Source organism: Danio aesculapii, chromosome 11, assembly GCF_903798145.1.
Source record: "Danio aesculapii chromosome 11, fDanAes4.1, whole genome shotgun sequence".
NCBI lineage: Eukaryota > Metazoa > Chordata > Actinopteri > Cypriniformes > Danionidae > Danio > Danio aesculapii.
Genome location: NC_079445.1, coordinates 42,494,170 through 42,515,701, shown reverse-complemented (window position 1 = coordinate 42,515,701; position 21,532 = coordinate 42,494,170). Strand labels below are relative to the sequence as shown.

At 32.8% G+C, this 21,532-nt stretch overlaps 1 protein-coding gene across 1 annotated transcript in view; it reads left to right on the top strand.

Moving 5' to 3' along the window:
• The window catches only part of megf6b (multiple EGF-like-domains 6b), a 171,537-nt gene that overhangs the window by 19,400 nt on the left and 130,605 nt on the right, over positions 1 to 21,532 (top strand). The window contains exon 4 of the mRNA XM_056468150.1: positions 3,725 to 3,829. Within this exon, the coding sequence (XP_056324125.1) occupies positions 3,725 to 3,829 (105 nt within the window). The remainder of the gene's footprint in view (positions 1 to 3,724; positions 3,830 to 21,532) is intronic.

The following is a 21,532-nucleotide window of genomic DNA, read 5'->3' as shown; positions in this document are numbered from 1 at the left end:
GACACAACAACATGTCAAATGATAAACATGACAGTGTGTGATTCAGTAGAGCATAAACATCAGCAAACACTTCATTTACTGTATTTACAGTCTGTGGCTTTGGTTTCCAAAATGTCGACTGCATTTTGATGATTTCCTGCTTTCAAGAGCCAATAATTCACCAGATTAAACAAATAGTGGACTCCACACAAACCATAGTGTTTTATATGCACAATACAGATGAGCGTGAAGTCTGTTATAGTCTGTAATATTGGCCACATTGTGCTTTAGTTTCATTTTTAATTTGAGGTATTTTTACTTCTAGGATTGTGATTAAGAGTATGTGCTTATGATGTTGTAAAAGTAACACATTAGGCCATGTAAAATTACAAAAATAATGTATTTAAATCAAACGATATGCTAGATTAGGTGACATGGTGGCTCAGTGGTTAGCACTGTCGCCTCACAGCAAGAAGGTCGCTGCTTCGAGTCCTGGCTGTTGTTGGTGTATATTTCTTCAGGGTGCTGCAGTTTCCCCCACAGTCCAAACACATGCGCTATAGGGGAATTGGAAAAGCTAAATTGTCCGTAGTGTATGTGTGTGAATGAGAGTGTGTGGGTGTTTCTCAGTGATAGGTTGTGGCTGGAAGGGCATCCGCTGCATAAAACCTATGCTGGATAAGTTGGCGGTTCATTCTGCTGTGGCGACCCCTGATTAATAAAAAGGGACTAATCCGAAAAGAAAATGAATGAATGAATGAAATTATCCGTTTGTGTGTAAATGAGTGTGTATTGGTGTTTCCCAGTACTGGGTTGCAGCTGGAAGGGCATCCGCTGCATAAAACCTATGCTGGATAAGTTGGCGGTTCATTCCGCTGTGGCGATCCCTGATTAATAAAAAGGGACTAATCCGAAAAGAAAATGAATGAATGAATGAAATTATCCGTTGTGTGTAAATGAGTGTGTATTGGTGTTTCCCAGTACTGGGTTGCAGCTGGAAGGGCATCCGCTGCATAAAACCTATGCTGGATAAGTTGGCGGTTCATTCCGCTGTGGCGACCCCTGATTAATAAAAAGGGACTAATCCGAAAAGAAAATGAATGAATGAATGAAATTATCCGTTTGTGTGTAAATGAATGTGTATGGGTGTTTCCCAGTACTGGGTTGCAGCTGGAAAGGCAGCCGCTGTGTAAAACATGTGCTGGAATAGTTGATGGTTGACAGTGGCAACCCCTGATGAATAAAGTGACTAAGTTGAAGGAAAATATTTTAATAAATGAATTTTAAGATAAAAACAAACTAAATTATTTACTTAAAATATATATTTATTAAAATATATTCTGTTTTGTTGTCCTTTTTGTTTTAGTTAGTTGTCATGGCCACATTTCTTTCTTTTTAAGTTTAAAAATAAATAAATAAATAAATAAATAAATAAATAAATAAATAAATAAATAAATATTAGGTATACTATAGAAAATTTATAATTAAAATTGACTTCAACTTTACAATGAAAACAGAAAATATGGAAATAAATTCTATATTCAAATGTCAATAAATAATATAATATATATAAATAATACAAAAAATGACTAAAATTAGCAATTTTGATTCTGTTTCTTACTGCTTTTGTCATTTTGACAAAAAATAAGATGATCAAAAGAAAAATTAGTCATTAGATGAATAAACTGTTAAACTTTGATAGTTAAAAGCTGAAAAAACAAACATAACTCAAATAAATGATCAAATAAAATGATAATATTAATGTTTAAAATGACAAACAATTAAAGAATTGCTTATTTTTTTGTTATGTTATAAATATTATTATTAATTATATATTATAATATATTTTATATTATGGGCGACATGGTGGCTCAGCGGTTAACACTGTTAAAGAAGGTGAGTAAGAAGATCGCTGGTTGGAGTCCCAGCTGGGTCAGTTGGCATTTCTGTGTGGAGTTTTCATATTCTCCCTGTGTTCGAGTGTGTTTCTTCCAGTTGCTCCGGTTTCCCCCACAGTTCAAACACACGCGGTATAGGTGAATTGATGAACTAAATTGACCGTAGTGTATGAGTGTGTGTGTGTGTGTGTGTGTGAATGAGTGTGAATGGGTGTTTTCCAGTACTGGGTTGCGGCTGGAAGGGCATCCTCTGTGTAAAACAAATGCTGGAATAGTTGGCAGTTCATTCCGCTGTGGTGATCCCTGATGAATAAAGGGACTAAGCCGAAGGAAAATAAATAAATGAATATTTTATATTAGTACATATTAATTAAACAATTGTGTATTTTTAATTGATTATATTTTTTATTAGTATGTTTGTTTCCTGCCTGCTTGTCTGAAACTAATTTTCAGTGGGGCTTTTTTTGGTTCATTTTAATTTGCAATACATGACACATCTGGAACACATAAAACACACACATGAAGGTTTAATTCTGTAAGGCTTGTTGAGTGTTTCTCATTTAATTCTAAATATCTGCAAAACTTCATCAGTTTACTGCCGGCTGTTTCGGGATTCACCAAAACTACAGCAAAACCAATTGACTTTTAATTGTTTTTTGTCAAAGTCCTCTTGAAGACTTCCTTCCCTCCACTTAAACACAACAGACACTTGAAAATCCTCATCTTTTCACTCTGAGAAAAAGTCCAGAAGTGTCCAGAACAATAGCAGCAGAAAGCAGTGAATGAAGCAGTAAATGTAAATGTGTGTTCTGGGTGGTCCATCCAAATCACCAACAACGGTCACAGTTAAAAAGACTGATTGATTGTCTGTCACAGATGTAGAAATGTGCTGTTTTATTTAAATTTTCCTCTTTAATTTTCCCTCTTTAATACATTTATTTTATGTTTTTTTTTTTAAATTTTGGAAAATAATTATTTTGATGATTATTTTACATTTTATTTTATTTTATGTTATGTTATTTTTATTTCTGAACACATTTATTTTTTGGATAATTTAAAATGTAATTTTATTTAATTATTTTTGTTTATTTATTTTTTATAAACACATTTTTATTTTTATTTTACATGTATTATTAGTTTTTATTTTATTTTACTCCTGAACCCATCATTTCTTTTTTATAAGTTTACATTTTATTTTTTATATTTTTTTATGTTTTTAATTAAAATTTTTTCTGAAAACATTTATTTTTTTGGATAATTTTTAATTAAATTAAATTGAAGTTTATGATTTTTTTTATTTTATTGTATTTTATTTTCGAACAGTTACTTTTGTTTTATTTAATTTATTTTGTTTTATATAATTTATGTTTTTATTTTAATTTTATTTTATTTCTGAACACAATTTTTTAGATAATTTTCAATTTCATATTTTTTTCATTTTATTTGATGTTATTTTTTATTCTATTTTATTGTTGAATAAATAATTTTTTTTGATAAATGTACATTTATTTTAATTTTGTTTTTTAAACTTAATTTCTGAACACATTTATTGATTGATTTATTATTTTTTGATAATTTACAATTTAATTTTATTATTTTTATTTATAATTTTTTTTGTCTGAACTCATTTAATTTTGATAATTAAGTTAGATTTTATTTTGTAATTTTTTATTTTATTTTATTCTATTTCTAAACACTTTTTTTGGTCATTTAAAATGTTATTTTATTATTTTATTTCTGAACACATTTATTTTCATAATTTTTATTTTATTTTATTTTATTTTATTTTAACTGTTAACTATTAACATGAGAGATAATAATGCTGAATTGTGCGTTGTGTTCTCCAGCGGTCTGCAGGTCTGGTGTGTGTTTTAATGGCGGTCAGTGTAAAGAAGGTTCCGCTCAGCTCTGTGTGTGTCCAGCTGGATTCAGCGGCCCCAGCTGTCAATACGGTAAGATAATACAGTGAATGATTTTTTCTTCAATTGAATAAAAGCTGATATGTATTTTTATATGTATATGATCAATTAGAAATTATTCTAATTCATTATTTTTAGTAAACAACACATACACTCAAAAACATGACATTTACTGTTTGTTCAAATGACTTATTTATTATGAGCTGAAACAACTTCATTGTTTTATGTTCAATCTACTTAAATTTGTAAAAATTAATATAAACAATTGTTACGAACACAAATCGATTGTGTGGAATGCAGCATTTTTACAGTGTTTATAAAGTTTATCTAAATATACTATAAATCTATATAAATATAAAGAGCATTTAAAAGGATTTTATGTTCAATAATATTTATAACCTTGAGTTCCCCCTCAGCTGAGTGTTTTTCTGGGGCTCTTGGAGTCTGTAATGCATTAAAAGTCAAGAATTTGATCTGTATTTTGAGTGGTTGGCGGTGAGAGAGGATGCTAATAATGGAGGATGTTGTTTTAGCTGATAATCTGCACACCGCAGGAAATTCTTGGCCAATCTTGTCCTACTTTTGGATTTTTATTTTTTTTTGTGTAGCTGAAATTGGCAAAACTGCAGTGTGTGCAAGTAGGATAAGTTATACTAGTGTTATATTTGTTCTGAGATATAAATTTAGTATATATATATATAGTTTTATATATATTTTAAATGTATTTGTTTATTTGAAGACAGAGATTTTAGTTTTATTTGATTATTTTTTTATTTGATTTGATTTCATTTGTTTTAATTCATTCGTGAAATATGCAGTGCTAAGCATATAGGAGTACACCTCTTAGAAATCTCTCATTTAAATTAATATTTTCTAATGGAAGCTGTACAAAATTATATTTTGTCTTGAGCTTTTCTAACAAAATAATTAATGATAACAGTCCAAAAATTAGTAGCCCAAATTTGTTTGTTAGAGAAAAATATTAAATAAAAATTTAAAAAAGAAGAAAAGCAGCGAATATATCAAATTAAGTAGAAATTTTGTAGTTTGTAATTGATTTTGCAATATTTACCATGAATTAAAATGTATTATCTTTCAATTTCTAAAGATGCTCGGTGACTACAATATTATTTTAATAAAATATGTCTGTTTAATAAATCTGTTTTGTTCAAATGCACCAATATATATTAACTATATTCACTGAGAAATGGATAAAATATAAATTGATGTGTACTCATTTATGCTGAGCACTGTATAAATATTGTAATTATTTTATCAAATTATTAGATAATTAATGATTAGTTATAATTATAAAAAGATAATAAAATCAATTAAACTTGACAAATAATTCATATTCATTTTTGTAAATGACTAAGTGCATCTGCATATTTTTATTAGCCCATTATTAAGTGTATTTTTTGTAATTATTTTTATTTCTAAACACAGTTTTTTTGATCTTTTAAAAGTTAATTTAATTTATTCTTTAATTTATTTCTTTTTTGAAAATTTTTTTACGTTTAATTTTAGTATATTTTGTTATATTTTACTTTATTTTTGTACCCATTAATTTTTTGAAAATTTTATTTTATTTTTTTATTATATTATTATATTTATTATTTTTTTAAATATTCAGTTTAATTTATTTTTATTTCGTAAATGTTTGTAAATATATATTTATTCAGTTTTTATATTATGCAAATGTTTATATGATTTATTCGCGATGCAGTGTGTAATGTAATAGGTTACATTATTTGTATTTTACAACCCAGGGTCATTCTGTAAACGTACCCCTATATACATTTCTGGAGAGAGCAAAATACATCCCAGGAGCTACATTTTTTGCAGTTTTTGTTTTTCGCGAATCCACCAGAGGGCGCTGTGTACGCTTTTTAAGATCTCAAATTTCTCTCGCGAGTGCCATTGGCTATTGGTTTTCTCGCGTAAATCCACAAGAGGCCGCTGTTGACTGACTGACTGACTGACTGACTGACCGACTGACCGACTGACCGACTGACCTACCCTCTCCATCCCTAAACCCAACCAAAAGTGTTTTCAAAAGCACTGATTGACCTGCGTTGGTATTTTAGTAGATATTATATGAGAGATTTGCATTGTAAACATTAAAAGTTAAAACGTCATTATTTTTATCTAAGTTTTTAGCTATTGTACTGAAATAATTCCACATAAAATCACAGATTTGGTTCAAAATTCTGCACAGAAATAGCTAAAAGTTCTGTCTGGCCTCGATAATAATTGATAACTTAATATTAAAAAGTGTAAGTGTTAAACTATAAATGCAGTGTCTTTGAGTTCAGCCCTGTTTTGTTTGACAGTGAAGGATGTGGTTGTTTGAGCAGAAGTGTTGGGTCATGTTCACTGTATGGGTCAAATGGAGGATCTGCTGGTGTTAATGGAGCAGGACGGTCAGAGCTGTCGGCTTTACAGAGTTATGAATGGACATCTGACCGGCGTGATCTGGAGTTATAAATACTGAGCTGTCAGAAAGAGTTCAGCTGAGGTCACAGACCAGATTACAATATTTGGTTGCCAGAATGTTCCCAGAACGTTTTCCGTTGGTTCACCGGAAATGTTGGAATGGAAACTGGAATGTTCATGGTAGGTTAGAAGAAGTTTCTTTTAGGTTCTCTTTAAGGTTGCATCTGTTTTCCAAACCCAATTCAAAATTTGACTGATTAATTAATTCATTCTTATTCATTTATTTTATTAATTCACATTATTTATTTGATATATTTTAATTGGTACAAATTTTTTTTTATTTATTTTCATATGTTTATTATTTTTATTTCTTATTGTCATTTTTATTTTCTTTTATTTATTTATTGATTATTTAATTTATTTATTTTTATGTTAGTTTAATTTTTATTTTATGCATTTTTATTTATTTGTTTTATTTTTATTTATTATTATTATTATTAATATAATAATAATAATAATTATTATTATTATATTTTAATTTAGGTTAGTTTAGTTTTTATTTAATTTAATTTTATTTTTATTTAACTTATTTTAATTATTTTTATTTAATTAAATTTTATTTATTTTTTTAATTTAATTTAATTTAATTTATTTTTTTAATTTAATTTAATTTAATTTAATTTAATTTAATTTAATTTAATTTAATTTAATTTAATTTAATTTAATTTAATTTAATTTAATTTAATTTAATTTAATTTAATTTAATTTAATTTAATTTAACAACTTAAAATAGAAAACAAAATCATGCAAAATTCAATAGTGACCATAATTTGTTTTCTAGTTAATTTATGCTTTAAGATATCTAAAGCAGTTACGCTTGCTGAGTCTGTCACCTTGAGTCTGTCATAACCCCAGTTTGCAGTAATGATAAAAAAAGGAATGTCAATTTAGACTAGAATTTAAACGACTGTTAATATATTAACTCTAATTATATCCATATCACCATGATCAGATGCTTTGTGGGCCGCTGTTTCTCATATTTATTGTGTGTTTATTTTGATAATGAGAAGAAAGAGTGCAGCATATTTTCATCATCTAAATGCCGCCGTCTGCATTTTCCCCATCACTTTATCACTGCAAAAATATTCACTTCTTTTTACTTCTAATCAACTATTGGGACTCTTGGGTCTCGATAGGCAAATTTTATCAAGACTTTAGCACACATACAGAGCAGAAAACATGCCGGAGAGATTAATATAGCTGAGTAGTGTCTGGGAAAGCGACAGTGATGACAGGTTGTTTGTGAAAATGAAGCGAAATGTTTGATGTACTCGACTCTTGTAAGTTGTGCAATGAATTGTCTAAAGATTTTCTGCATGGGCACTAAAACTGCAGCTGGATATACTGAGGCTAAAGTTTATGATAGTGTTAAAATAGCAAAATGCATTTTCTTTCGTAGTTTATATATTAAAATGTTTTTAAAATATTCATAATTATGTATAATATTATATATAAATTAGTATTTTGAATATAATTTGTATAAAATAATATTTAATTTTCATTTATTCATTCATTTTCTTTTCGGCTTAGTCCCTTTATTAATCAGGGGTCACCACAGCGGAATGAACCGCCAACTTATTCAGCATATGTTTTACGCAGAGGATGCCCTTCCAGCTGCAAACCCAACACTGGGAAACACCCATACATTCTTACATTCACACATATACACTACAGAAAATTTAGCTTACCCAATTCCTCTATAGCGCATGTCTTTGGACTGTGGGGGAAACCGGAGCACCCGGAGGAAACCCACGCCAACACTGGGAGAACATGCAAACTCCACACAGAAATGCCAACTGGCCAATCCGGGCTCGAACCACCCAGCTGTGCCACCTTGACGCCATAATTTGCATTTAATTTGCATTTAATAATATTATATAATAATAATTATAATAATATATATATATATTTTGTTGGTTGGTTTTATGTTGGTTCTGGTAAGCAGATATAACAGGTATTCAGTGGATTTAGCAGTAACTCATCCACACTTCAGGATCATGCAGTTTCTCATGCTCACGTGTGTGTTTTACAGCAATCTCTAGCTGTGAAACATGTGTTTAACATCACATACACTCCATCTGCATGATGTTTAACAGAAGGAGGACATTTGCACAGCATTTCCTATAATACGTTTTCTTCTGGAGAAATTCTTATTTGTTTTAGTTTGGCTTTAGTTTTTAATTATTAAAAAAAACACTCATATTTTAAGGTCAATATTATAATATTAAATATATATATATATATATTTATATGTTTGATTGTCTACAGATCAAACTGCTATAATACTACTACTACTACTACTACTACTACTACTACTACTAATAATAATAATAATAATACTAATAATAATACTAATAATAATAGTAGTAGAAGTAGTAGTAATAATAATAATAATAATAATAATAATAATAATAATAATATAATAATAATAATATACTACTACTACTACTACTACTACTACTACTACTACTACTACTACTAATAGTAGTAGTAGTAGTAGTAGTAATATTAATAGTAGTAATAATAATAATAATAATAATAATAATAATAATAATAATAATAATAATATTATTATTCATTTTTTTTTGTAATGCGCTTTTCTTAGACGCAAAGCGCTACAATGCAAAAATTAACAATACAAGGCAAAATACCAACAATAGCAGAAACAGCACAACAATAAAAAAGATGCAACAAAACAATAAAAATATGAACCATAAGATAGAATAAAAAAGTTTCACAAAATGATCCTCCTAAGTTAAAAGCAATGCTAAAAAGGTGAGTCTTAAGAAGTTTATTAAAACAGTCCAGAGAAGCAGCATTCCTAATGCTGGTGGGTAGTGCATTGCACAGCTTAGGCCCACTGTATGAAAGCCCTACCACCCATGGTCTTGATTTTACAGTGTGGCTGATACAGCATAAGTCCAGATGAAGAACGAAGACTGCAGGCTTGAGTAGCAAGAGTCACCAGGTCACGAAGGCAACCGGGTGCTAGCCCATGCACTGCTTTGAAGGTTAAAATCAAGGTCTTAAAATCAATCCGTGACTTAATAGGAAGCCAGTGTAGTTGTTGAAGTACAGTAGTAATACAATGACTTGTCTAATTACCCTTATTAACCTTTAACCACACTTTTAAAAGAATTAAAATCTCACATGAGGTCTAATACTTTTGATATATTTTTTAAAAGGATTTTGACCTCAGCTATATTTAAATGTACATACAGAAATTGTGGAAATCTTAAATAGGTAATAAAAATATTTAATATTTTAATAATATTTTATACAATTTATTTACATTTTTCTTTAACTGAAACATGAGCTCTGCATGTTTTTGTGTTATTTATTATCCTCTTATTTTGCCTCCTATCATTTCATTGCCCACTTTTATTTTCCTCATTCTGCTGGAGTTCTTTATAATAAGAAACCCAGATCATCATCATCAGCTTAGTTTATTAGAGAAAAGCTCTGATAATAGTTTGTGTTTGTGGCATCAGTTGAGTCTGTCATTACTGCCGCAGTAAACCTACCACCGGAGAAACTTCCTGTGTGTTTCCTTATTCTGCTCTATATAAAGAATACAGTCTGAGAGCGTTTCCTGAAGCTGGAAAACTCCATCACACTCACTTTTCATACTAGTGTTCCTTTTGCTGCAGTCTGATGCCTTTTTACGTTAACATTGACCACACTGTAAAAAAAGGGCTGTGATCTTAACAGTAAAAAAACCCTGTAAAATGTTAGACTAAAAATCTGTTTCCTGGTTAGCAGTAAGTGTTCTTAAAATACATAGTCAGTATTTGGATCAAAACCTCTAATGAATATTGAATCTATTGAACAACACCCGTTCCTGTCCATTTATGACGATTCACTTCAAATGTTGACTACTATATATACGGTGAGTAACTGTTTGTTATATGACTTTCTCACCACCATGCTTGTCTGTACAAAACGGCACAATGTGTATATTTTACATTTTTATTAACACTATAAATGAATGAATTACTGTAGTTTACCATCAAATTTAGAAATTTATTTTCAGATAAAAAATATAAATATTTATATATCCCAAAGGAAATTCTTTCTTCGGAATTTTGGCAACCACAGCTGTTAATTAATTAATTAATCAATCAATCAGTCAATCAACCTATCAATCAATCAATCAATCAATCAATCTATCTATCTATCTATCTATCTATCTATCTATCTATCTATCTATCTATCTATCTATCTATCTATCTATCTATCTATCTATCTATCTATCTATCTATCTATCTATATATCTATATTATATTTTTACAGTACTTTCTATGGGCTCTATTTAACGATCTAAGCGCAAAGTCTAAAGCTCATGCTGCACAAGCATTAAGGGCGTGTCTGAATCCACTTTTGCTATTTTAAGGATGGAAAATATGCTCTGCGCCCCGGCCATGGTCTAACAGGGTTGTGCTTATTCTCTTAATGAGTTGTAGGTGTTTTTTGAGCATAATGTGCATTAAACCAATCAGAGACTCGTCTCCCATTCCCTTTAAAAGTCAATTGCGTCACACCATGGCACATTTGCTATTTACATGGAGGAATTTGTAAGAGGAAAAACTGAAGACTTCACTAGCGAGGAAACAGTTAAACAGACCATCTGAGCCTCCTCCATTCGGCCTCTTTACTTTCTCTTTACTTTACCTTTACTCTTTACTCCTTTACTTTGTGGAGTAAGGAAACAGTGTAAACTCACTCCACTGAAGACATCCATTAGCCTACATATTTAATTTTGTTTGTGTGAAATTGTTCGTTTGTTAGCCTTCTGGCTAATTCTGGTGCATTTGCAGAAATGCTAATTAATGTACACTGTCCCTGCCAATTAAAAAAACAAATAAATAAATAAATAAATAAATAAATAAATAAAAAATAAATAAATAAATAAGCACAAAGATTTGTTTCAAAACTATTTCTAAATTCAGTTATAATTTCCAGCAAATTAATAAATGAACAATAATAATGAAGTGTGGTCAAAAAACCATGTATAAAGGTTATTCCCAAACACACGTCCTGTTCTTATGCCCCATATGGTGATGCAGACATCTCCAAAACCCAACAGGTGGATAAATCTAAACTTGTTTTAATTAGAACAAATATAAATATTCATATAATAAATAATATTGCTAATAATAACAACATTAAACAAATGCAATTTGCACATAACTAATGTACTCTGCACTGGACTTTAGAGCAGCTTTTAGTTGGTCAGTGGTGCTGTTGGTCTATTTCAGTTTCTTAAAATAGCAACGCACCAACAATGTGCCTAAACACACCTCTTTTCAGACCGGCACACCCATGAGTCCACAAAGGGGTGCAAATGTATAAGCTATTTAAAGAACCTGGCGCAAAACGTTAAAACTAGGGTTGCGCTGGTCTGAAAATAGCAGTAAATCGTGCCACACACGTCTTGCACCTTATTGTGCCAGGTGTATGATAGTGCCCTATAACTTTAACTGAACTAAAGACAGCACTTGCCATCTTGTGAATGAATAATACATTTGTTAGTGTAACTCAGCCAGTTTAGTTTCTGTTAAATTTGTGTTCTTGACTGGTGCCATCTTGTCTGAATAATGCGGTAAATAAGGTTAATGTATTCTCCATCAGCTCTTTTCCTTTCTGTCAGCTTTGTGCTTAGTTATAGAATTAATAAACTATTATGGCTCAGAACAATGTTTTGTGTCAAATTTTGTATGTTTTGTGGAAAGTAGCCCCATAATAAGCGGAATAAAGTGCATTCAAATGGATATCGCAGAATAAATCCCTTCAGTCTTATACAACAGTTCTCCAACTTGCGTTGGGCTGCCGATAAACCTGTCAAGCTTTTTTTCTGTGGTAACAACCTCCTGGTTGTATTTTAACCCTTACTAATTATATTTACCTCTTTAGGTGTGAGAAAAAACATGTCATTTTGTATATGCATTTTGTATATTATTTAAAAGCGAATGAGCTGCTGCTTATACCAAAATAGAGGCGGAGCCTTTACACACTTTTCTGACTCTCCAGAAACAACAGGACAAACAAATCTCCCACAGCCAGAATAGTCAGTAGAGCATCGGTAGTGCTGTTTTCTTTTGTTTTTTTAACAGCCATGTTTTCTGTCTGGTACTGTAAGTGTGTGCTGATGACTGAAGTGTCGACAGCTGCTCTGACAGGCTGATCTGAGATCAGAGTCAGTCAACAGCTCTTCTTCTTCAGTAAACACTCATGAGTGACCGTGCTTTGCACCTGCTTTACACTCCTCAGGGAACTCTGACACATTCCACATTATCAGCAGTTTTTCATGCATAAATGTATTTGCTCACTGTTATTAATGCTAAATAGTACTTATATATTTATATAGGAAGATTTATTCGAAATATTTTCTAATATAATGTCCATTCATAACATACACAGTTCATAATAAAATAATAAAAATCCCACAATTCAAAAATATTGGCTGTATATACGGCCCAAGCACTGGTGGTGTGAGGACAAGTTATTTATTGAATAATGTGATCTATTTTGTTCATGAAATGTTTTGGAATATTTTATAGTTGGTCAACAATGTCTAGACTGTTTTTTTTATATCTATTTTATTCTTTACGTTTACTAATTCATTGTAAATAATAATCTTAATATAATTAAAAAGTGCTTATACAATTATTTAAATAAATGCTGTATACAAGTTAAGTACTGTGTGTGTGTGTATATATATATATATATATTTCCCCCCTCTTTTTTTCTAGTTCATTAATCTGTCCACCCTTATTTCAGCACAATCCTCCATGTAATCATCTTTTGGGCATTTAAAGAAAAGTATGTTATAACTGTCCTGCAGGCCTCAGAGCTGAGCAGCGGGTCGGTATTCAGCTTCTTTAGCTTAAAGGGATAGTTCACCAAAAAATGAACATTCACCCACTATTTCCTCATCCTCAAGTGGTTATAAACCTTCCTTATAAAGTTCCTTCCTTCTGTTGAACACAAAAATAAATACATTTAAAAGAATGTTGAAAACCGGTAGCCATTGACTTCAATGGTTCGAAGAACAAACACTATGGAAGTCAATGGTTACCGGTTTCCAGCATTCTCCAAATTATCTTCTTTTGTGTTCAACAGAAGAAAGAAACCCATGAAGGTTTGTAAAAAGTGAAGGATGAGTAAATGATGTCAGAATTGATGACAGAATTTGGGCGAACTATCCTGTTTAAAGGTATAGTTCAGCCAAAACTGACAATTCTGTCGTCACTCTTCACTTGTTTAAAACCTGTTTGAGTTTCTTTCTTCTGTTGAACACAAAGGGAGATATACTGGAAAGCTGTAAACCTGTAACCACTGACCTCCACAGCCTTTTTTCCTACATTGGATGTTACCGGTTTCAAGCATTCTTCAAAAAATCTTCTTTTGTGTTTAACAGAAGAAAGAAACGGGGCAACGCAGTGGGTAGTGCTGTCGCCTCACTGCAAGAAGGTTGCTGGTTCGAGCCTCGGCTGGGTCAGTTGGCATTTCTGTGTGGAGTTTGCATGTTCTCCCTGCGTTCGCGTGGGTTTTCTCCGGGTGCTCCGGTTTCCTCCACAGTGTGTGTGTGTGTGTGTGTGTGTGTGTATGGATGTTTCCCAGTGATGGGTTGCGGCTGGAAGGGCATCTGCTGCGTAAAACATGTGCTGGATAAATTGGCGGTTTATTCTGCTGTGGCGACCCCAGATTAATAAAGGGACTAAACCGAAAAGAAAATGAATGAATGAAGAAGAAAGAAACTCAAAAGGTTTGAAACCATACCAGGATAAGTATATTGAGTAAATGTTCAGTTTTGGGTGAACTATATACAGTTGAAGTCAGAATTATTAGCCCTCCTGCATACTTTTCCTCTAATTTCTGTTTAACGTACAGAAGATTTTTTTCAACACATTTCTAAACATAATATTAACTCATTTCTAATATCTGATTTCTTTTATCTTTGCCATGATGACAGTAAATAATATTTGACTAGATATTTTTCATAATAGTATTCAGCTTAAAGTGACATTTAAAGGCTTAGCTAGGTTAATTCACTAACTTAAAATTTTATCACTCAATTGAATGGCCGTTATCAGTGGTTATCAGCTGATAGATATGAGCCAGTAGGGGCCTTCTGCGCATACTAGTTGGCTCAGAAGGCTGTTATCATCCATTCACATGATTAATCAGCCAAACTAATAGAGAAGACTCCAGATCCAGATCTTTTTTACATTACTGTCACGCTTGGCGGTTCTAGACCAGAGTAACTGGAGGGGCCAGGCAGGAACAACTTGTACTTTTAGGGGGCACACTTTTAACATACAGTTGAAATCAGATTTATTAGCCCCCCTGAATTATTAGCCCCCCGTTTATTTTTACTCCAATTTCTGTTTAGTAGAGAGAAGACTTTTTCAACACATTTCTAATCATAATAGTTTTAATAACTCATCTCTAATAACTGATTTATTTTATCTTTGTCATGATGACAGTAAATAATATTAGACTAGATTTTTTTAAGACACTTTATACTGCTTAAAGTGACATTTAAAGGCTTAACTAGGTTAATTAGGTTAACTAGGCAGGTTAGGGTAATTAGGCAAGTTATTGTATAGTGATGGTTTGTTCTGTAGACTATCGAAAAAAAAAATAGCTTAAAGGCGCTAACAGTATTGACCTTAAAATGGTCCATAAAAATTGAAAAATGCTTTTATTCTTGCCGAAATAAAACAAATAAGACTTTCTAAAGAAGAAAAAATATTATCAGACATACTGTGAAAATTTCCTTGCTCTGTTAAACAGAAATTCCTTGCACTGATCATGCGGGAGCCCCCTCACGGTGCGTCCGCTGCGGCACTTGAAAATAGTCTATGCATAGCTGAGGACTTCCTATATTAAACATTTTAAGATCGCTATTGTAAACAAAATTCTAATCAAATCAACAGTGGACATTTTGATTTTGATTCGAGTTGATTTTTTTAATTACATGTGTCAATTTGGGGCTTAACTTCTGAGGAATGTGGGAAACTGATGTGCGCAGCACCGACACAGTGTGAGGGCACATCCAATAGGAACGCTAACAAGAGAGAGTGAGTGTGTGTGACACCGAGAGCACACGAGAGAGGCCTCAGTCATATCTCCACAGTCTGACTCCAATAGCTGATCTCGCTTCTTTGTGGCGTTTTAGTTGTGACCCAGAAGGGGGGCCAAGCTTGTTGACATGGAGGCACCGCCCCCCCACGTTAATAAAATACAGTTATGGGAAATTTTATAAATAATATAAATAATTCTTGTTAACTTCCGGCCACAGCTGTATGTGATCTATAGCTGATAAACCATGTGGATGGATGATAACAGCCTTCTCAGCTTCTAGGTGCAGATGGCCCTACTGGCCCATATCTATCAGCTGATAACCACTGATAACGCCCATTTAGTGGAGTGATAACATTGGAATCGGCTGGTTAATTAGGCAAGGGTGGGTAATTAGGCAAGTCATTGTGTAACAGTGGTTTGTTCTGTAGACTATCGAAAATAAATATTGCTTAAGGGGCTAATAATATTGACCTTAAAAGGGTTTTTAAAAAATTAAAAGCTGCTGTTATTGTAGCCGAAATAAAACAAATAAGACTTTCTCCAGAGAAAAAAATATTATAGGAAATGCTGTGAAAAATTTCTTGTTCTGTCAAACATATTTGGGAAATATCTAAAAAATGAAAACTGAATTTACAAGAGGTCGAATAATTCTGACTTCAACCATATAAAGTTTTGCCTTTTGTCGTACATTGTCCTGATTATATGGCCAATTTAATCTTGACAATGTCAAAAGTTCATAATCATAATGATTGTAAGATCTTTTTTTGCACTTTTAATCCTAGTAAATCCTGATTATGCGGCTTTAGAGGTGTTTAGAGATACAGATGGAGTCGGTCATAGTGACTTAAAGTTTTAATTCCAGAGTAATTTATTTCATTGGAGTGTAAACATGTCCAGATTATACATTAGAATGTGCTTGAACTGTCATGAATGTTCATGTGTCTAAATTTGTAGTTGTTGAACCATAAGGAACTAGTCACTCATTACAGTTTTGGCTTTAATAACTAAGAAAAGCACAGTGGAAATAGGGAATGAGTGTCATGATTGGCTGTAATCCTCTTGGCTCTGAGTTTTGCATGGATTTGAATGGAGTCAGTGTGTTATGATGACCAGGGTAAAAGTCAGGTCAGTGTAATTAAATTTTTTATTTTTTTTTTAAAACTTATTCTTTCATTTAGCAGGGATGCATTCATTTAATCAAAATCACTTGCAATTAATTTAAATCGCTTCATTAAGCTTTAGTTTTAAACAAATGAAGTTCCTTTCTATGCATCAGAGAATCCCAAGAAAATAAAAACTAAATACATTCAAATGAGATTTCTGAAGAATCATGTGTGCGTAATGATGTTGAGAATAAATTGCATAAAGTTGCGTCACAAGAATAAATTATATTTCAAAACATATTTCAATTGAAAAGAGCTCTTCTAAATTGTAAGAATAGCAGAAGCGTGAACAGATCTGATTACATTTTTTTTCAGTGGATTAACTTGAATGGAAGGGCAGCACGGTGGCTCAGTGGTTAGCACTGTCACCTCACAGCAAGTAGGTCGCTGGTTTGAGTCCCGGCTGGGCCATTTGGCATTTCTGTGTGGAGTTTGCATGTTCTCCTTGTGTTGGCGTAGGTTTCCCCCGGGTGCTCTGGTTTCCCTTACAGTCCAAACACATGCGCTATAGGTGAATTGGATTAATTAAATTGGCCGTAGTGTATGAGTGTGTATGAGTTTGAATGTGAGTGTGTATGGGTGCTTCCCACTAATGGGTTGTGGCTGGAAGGGCAATCTGCTGGGTAAAACGTATGCCGGAATAGTGGCGGTTCATTCTGCTGTGGAGACCCCTGATAAATAAGGGAGAAAGCTGAAGGAAAATGAATGAATGAATGAACTTGCATGGATTAATTGCGCAAGAATACACTGTTAACAATTTCCTGTAGAAACTACAGTAACTTACTGTAAATCATTTACAGCAAGAATACTGTATTTAAATTTACAGCACGAGTTATCTTGCTGTATTATGTATTTTGTATATCTTACTGTAAAATATACAGTAATTTTCACAATGCAACTTTTAGAATACAGTAACACTGCATAACTGTTGTACAGTAAATTACAGTTTATATTACAGTTAAACACTGTATAATTTACAAAAATTCTTAAAGAATAACAATGTGTGCTAGGAAAACAAACATTGTGAATTTTATTTTCTCACGGACTTTAAATGTGTGTAGATCATTTGTTTGTTGTTGCCGGAGTAACCAAGGCACAAGCTGACAATTGCTCCGCCCTCTTCTGGAAACGGGGGAGGAGAAAAGCAGCTCATTTGCAAAAACAAAACAAAACATTGAATTAGAACAATTTCTGAAGAATCATGCTTGTGTAATGATGCTGAAAATTCAAGTTTGCATCACAAAAATAATTTATACTTATATATTTAAGCTGAAAATAAATAAATGTAATAAATGTAGCCTTGGTCAGCAAAAGACACTTCGTCAGCCTTTCTTTTTTGCATGGTAATAAAAGCTGCTTGATTTCACACTGTAAGACATTTTATTGTATTTTTGCGGTAACGTACTGGCAGCACTGTTGTTACCACAACTGCTCCTTTACTGTAACTTACCTTTAAATGTGTTTTACAGTAGCAGGGCGCTACCGCAATTTCATTCATTCATTCATTCATTTTCTTTTGGGCTTAGTCCCTTTATTAATCTGGGGTCGCCACAGCGGAATGAGCCATCAACTTATCCAGCTTATGTTTTACACTTAGCATATGTTTTCACGCCCTTCCAACTGCAACCCATCAATGGGAAACATCCATATACACTCATGAACTACGGACAATTTAGATAGTTCAATTCACCTATAGTGCATGTCTTTGGATTTGTGGGGGAAACCGGAGCACCCGGAGGAAACCCATGCGAACACTGGGAGAACATGCAAACTCCAAACAGAAATACCAACTGACCCATCCGAGATTTAAACCAGCAACCTTCTTGCTTTGTGGCAAGTGTGCTACCCACTGCTCCACCGTGACGCCCCACCACAATTTCATTTTACAGTAAAACAGCCTTCTTTATGTTAAAATGCCCTTCACCACATTTTACTTTTACAGTATGACAATTTTTACAGTACTTTTACTGCCATTACATTTTACACTAGCAGAACAAAACCTTTGTAGTATTCACTACTGAATTTAATAAATTGCAAACAAGTGACGAGATCCTGTACAACAATATTTTTATTATTTATTGTTATTAAATCCATTTTAAACGGTTTATAAAAGTCATTTTCATTCATCGATCTATTTTAAATACATTTTTTGATACAAGATGTTAGGTAATCATTCATTCTCACTACAGTAGCATTACTTGTTTACTTTAAAGGGCACCTATGGTAAAAAATCTACTTTTCAAGCTGTTTGGACAGCTATATGTGCATGTATGGTGTATAGAGCGTCATATTGGGGTGATATAAACACACCCAAGGCTCATTGGGCTCAACACAAGAGCAATATTCTCCACATTATCGCTCTAATCGGTTAGTTAATATTACTAATTAATACTAATTAATATTAGTTGTATCTTTAGGTAGGTTTGCAAACATGTGTACTTCTCATTGAGTCTACCTTATACTTCAGCCATTTGCATTTCTCGCGATCCCAGAAGCTCCCTGTGATCTTCTACGCTGTGTGTTTCTATCAGGGTACACTCAAGTCGACGGCTGGGCGCCGCAGACCGCTGCAGAAACCTATGTTTAGAATTTAAAAATGCGTGGCGCGACGATTCGGGACACTTCATGTTTCTGCCGCGCCACAGAGAGTGTCTGGTGTGCCGTGTCGCGGCTTCGAGCGGCGCATCCGGTGCCTCAGTCAAAGTTAATTCAGTGTGCGTGGTTATTAGTTTCTGTGTACAAGCTCGGCACTTGAAACTAGCACACAGTTGGCTGTAAAACTGTACAAAGACACAAATGATTTTGTACTCTCTGCTTGGTCTGTGTCAGAGTCGTACATGTACGACTGAATGCTGAACCTCTCCAGCTCCTTCTCGCAGTCTGCCTGTCAGACTCTGTTGCAAACACAGAGCGGGTCATGGCCCCGCCCCCTTGTTACCTTGGCGGGAAGCCGAAACTAATTTACATGTGAAGCAACACACCCCTAAATCAGCGAACTGTGGACACGCCCCCAACATGACACTTTAACACATTATAATAAAAAATCTGAATTGTGTTTTAAACTGAACCTAAACTGGCACACTCAGAAGAACCATAATATTAATATTACATCAGAAAAAAGAGGTAAACTATGTGCCCTTTAAAATACAGTAGAATACTGCATATTCCTAATATACAGTAAGTTACTGTAAACGTTTGAAAATTACTCACTATGCAGTGGATATTACAGTGTGTGTGTTATTTTTCTGGGTGCTTTTGCAGTAAATAGCTGTAAAATTGCGGCACAGTCTAACAGTGGAGGTATCCAGATGTAGCACAAATGTTACCAGACAAATTCCACACCACATTTTAATATTTAGACTCAGTGGTTTGTTCAAGCCATTGTAATAGTTAACAAAGGCCTGATCCGTCTTTGTCGGAACTGTTTGTTTTGTGAAGCGCCGGTCAGTAATTGGATTTCGTCCGTTTGCTTTCTGCTCTCCTCATTTCTATTGTTCTGCATTGAAGAGAAGCTCCTCTAATAGTTTGACTGTAGAGACTCTGGTTTGTCTTTTCTGGGGAGTTTAACTGTGCTAAACGGACCAGAGGACAATCCCTTAATAGGGTTTTAGAGGACAGTTGTAGTCTGCATGCTTTCACGATTGGAGGATACTAGGTTTGGACACTAGAGAGGGCAGATGGCCGATTTAATTTGACGTAAATTAATAATTAATTTAATGAATATGGGGATGTGACACACACACACACACACACACACACACACACACACACACACACACACGTTTGTGGGTACATTACATAGGTTTCCATTCATTTTTTATGGTCCAAACCGTATATTGTATTGTCCCCAGTTGGCATTTCGGTGTGGAGTTTGCATGTTCTCCCCGTGGTGGCGTGGGTTTCCTCCGGGTGCTCCGGTTTCCCCCACAAGTCCAAATACATGGTACAGGTGAATTGGGGAGGCTAAATTGTCTGTAGTGTATGTGTGTGAATGAGTATGTATGGATGTTTCCTAGTGATGGGTTGCTGCTGAAAGGACATCCGCTGCGTAAAACATATGCTGGATAAGTTGGCGGTTCATTCCGCTGTGGCGACCCCAGATTAATGTTGAGGTGTTGGCGTGGGTTTCCCCCACATTCCAAACACATGCACTATAGGTGAATTGGGTAAACTAAATTGTCTATAGTGTATGAGTGTGAATGAGTGTGTATGGATGTTTCCCAGTGATGGGTTGCAGCTGGAAGGGCATCCGCTGCGCAAAACATTTGCTGGATAAGTTGGTGGTTCATTCTGCAGTGGCAACCCCAGATTAAAAAAGGGACTAAACTAAGCCGGACAGAAAATGAATGAAGAATTATTATTATTATTATTATTATTATTATTATTATTATTATTATTATTATTATTATTATGACTTTTTTTAAATATATATGTTGTATATTATATAAAATTATTTTTATATTTAATAATTAATATATATTTATATTTAATATTCATTTGCCAATATTTAAATTACTTTTGTATTGCAGTGGCAGTTAGTTTATTAAAATATCATAATATTTATATTTATATATTAAAATGACTTTTAAAATATTGTAATATTTGATAAAAATAATATTTGAATATTTATTTAATTATTAAAATTTGTTTATGAATGCAAATTAATAAAATAACTGATTGAATGAAATGACAATATTGCACAATAATTTGATAATATTGACGATATTATTAATATGAATAATATTATTATCGATAATAAGGACATTATTATATTACAATATTTCTATAAATCAATTGTGCGTTTTTATTTGAGATCTTTTTTAATCATTTTGTCATAATTTCAATATTTCAGGAGATCTTGAAGAGAATTAATGTTGTAATGTGTATATAATGCTGCTGTTTCCCAAATCTTTGGTTGTAAGACTGCCGATCTGACGCTGGATAAAAATGAGCAAAAACAAACCTACATGTCTCAAATCAAACAGTG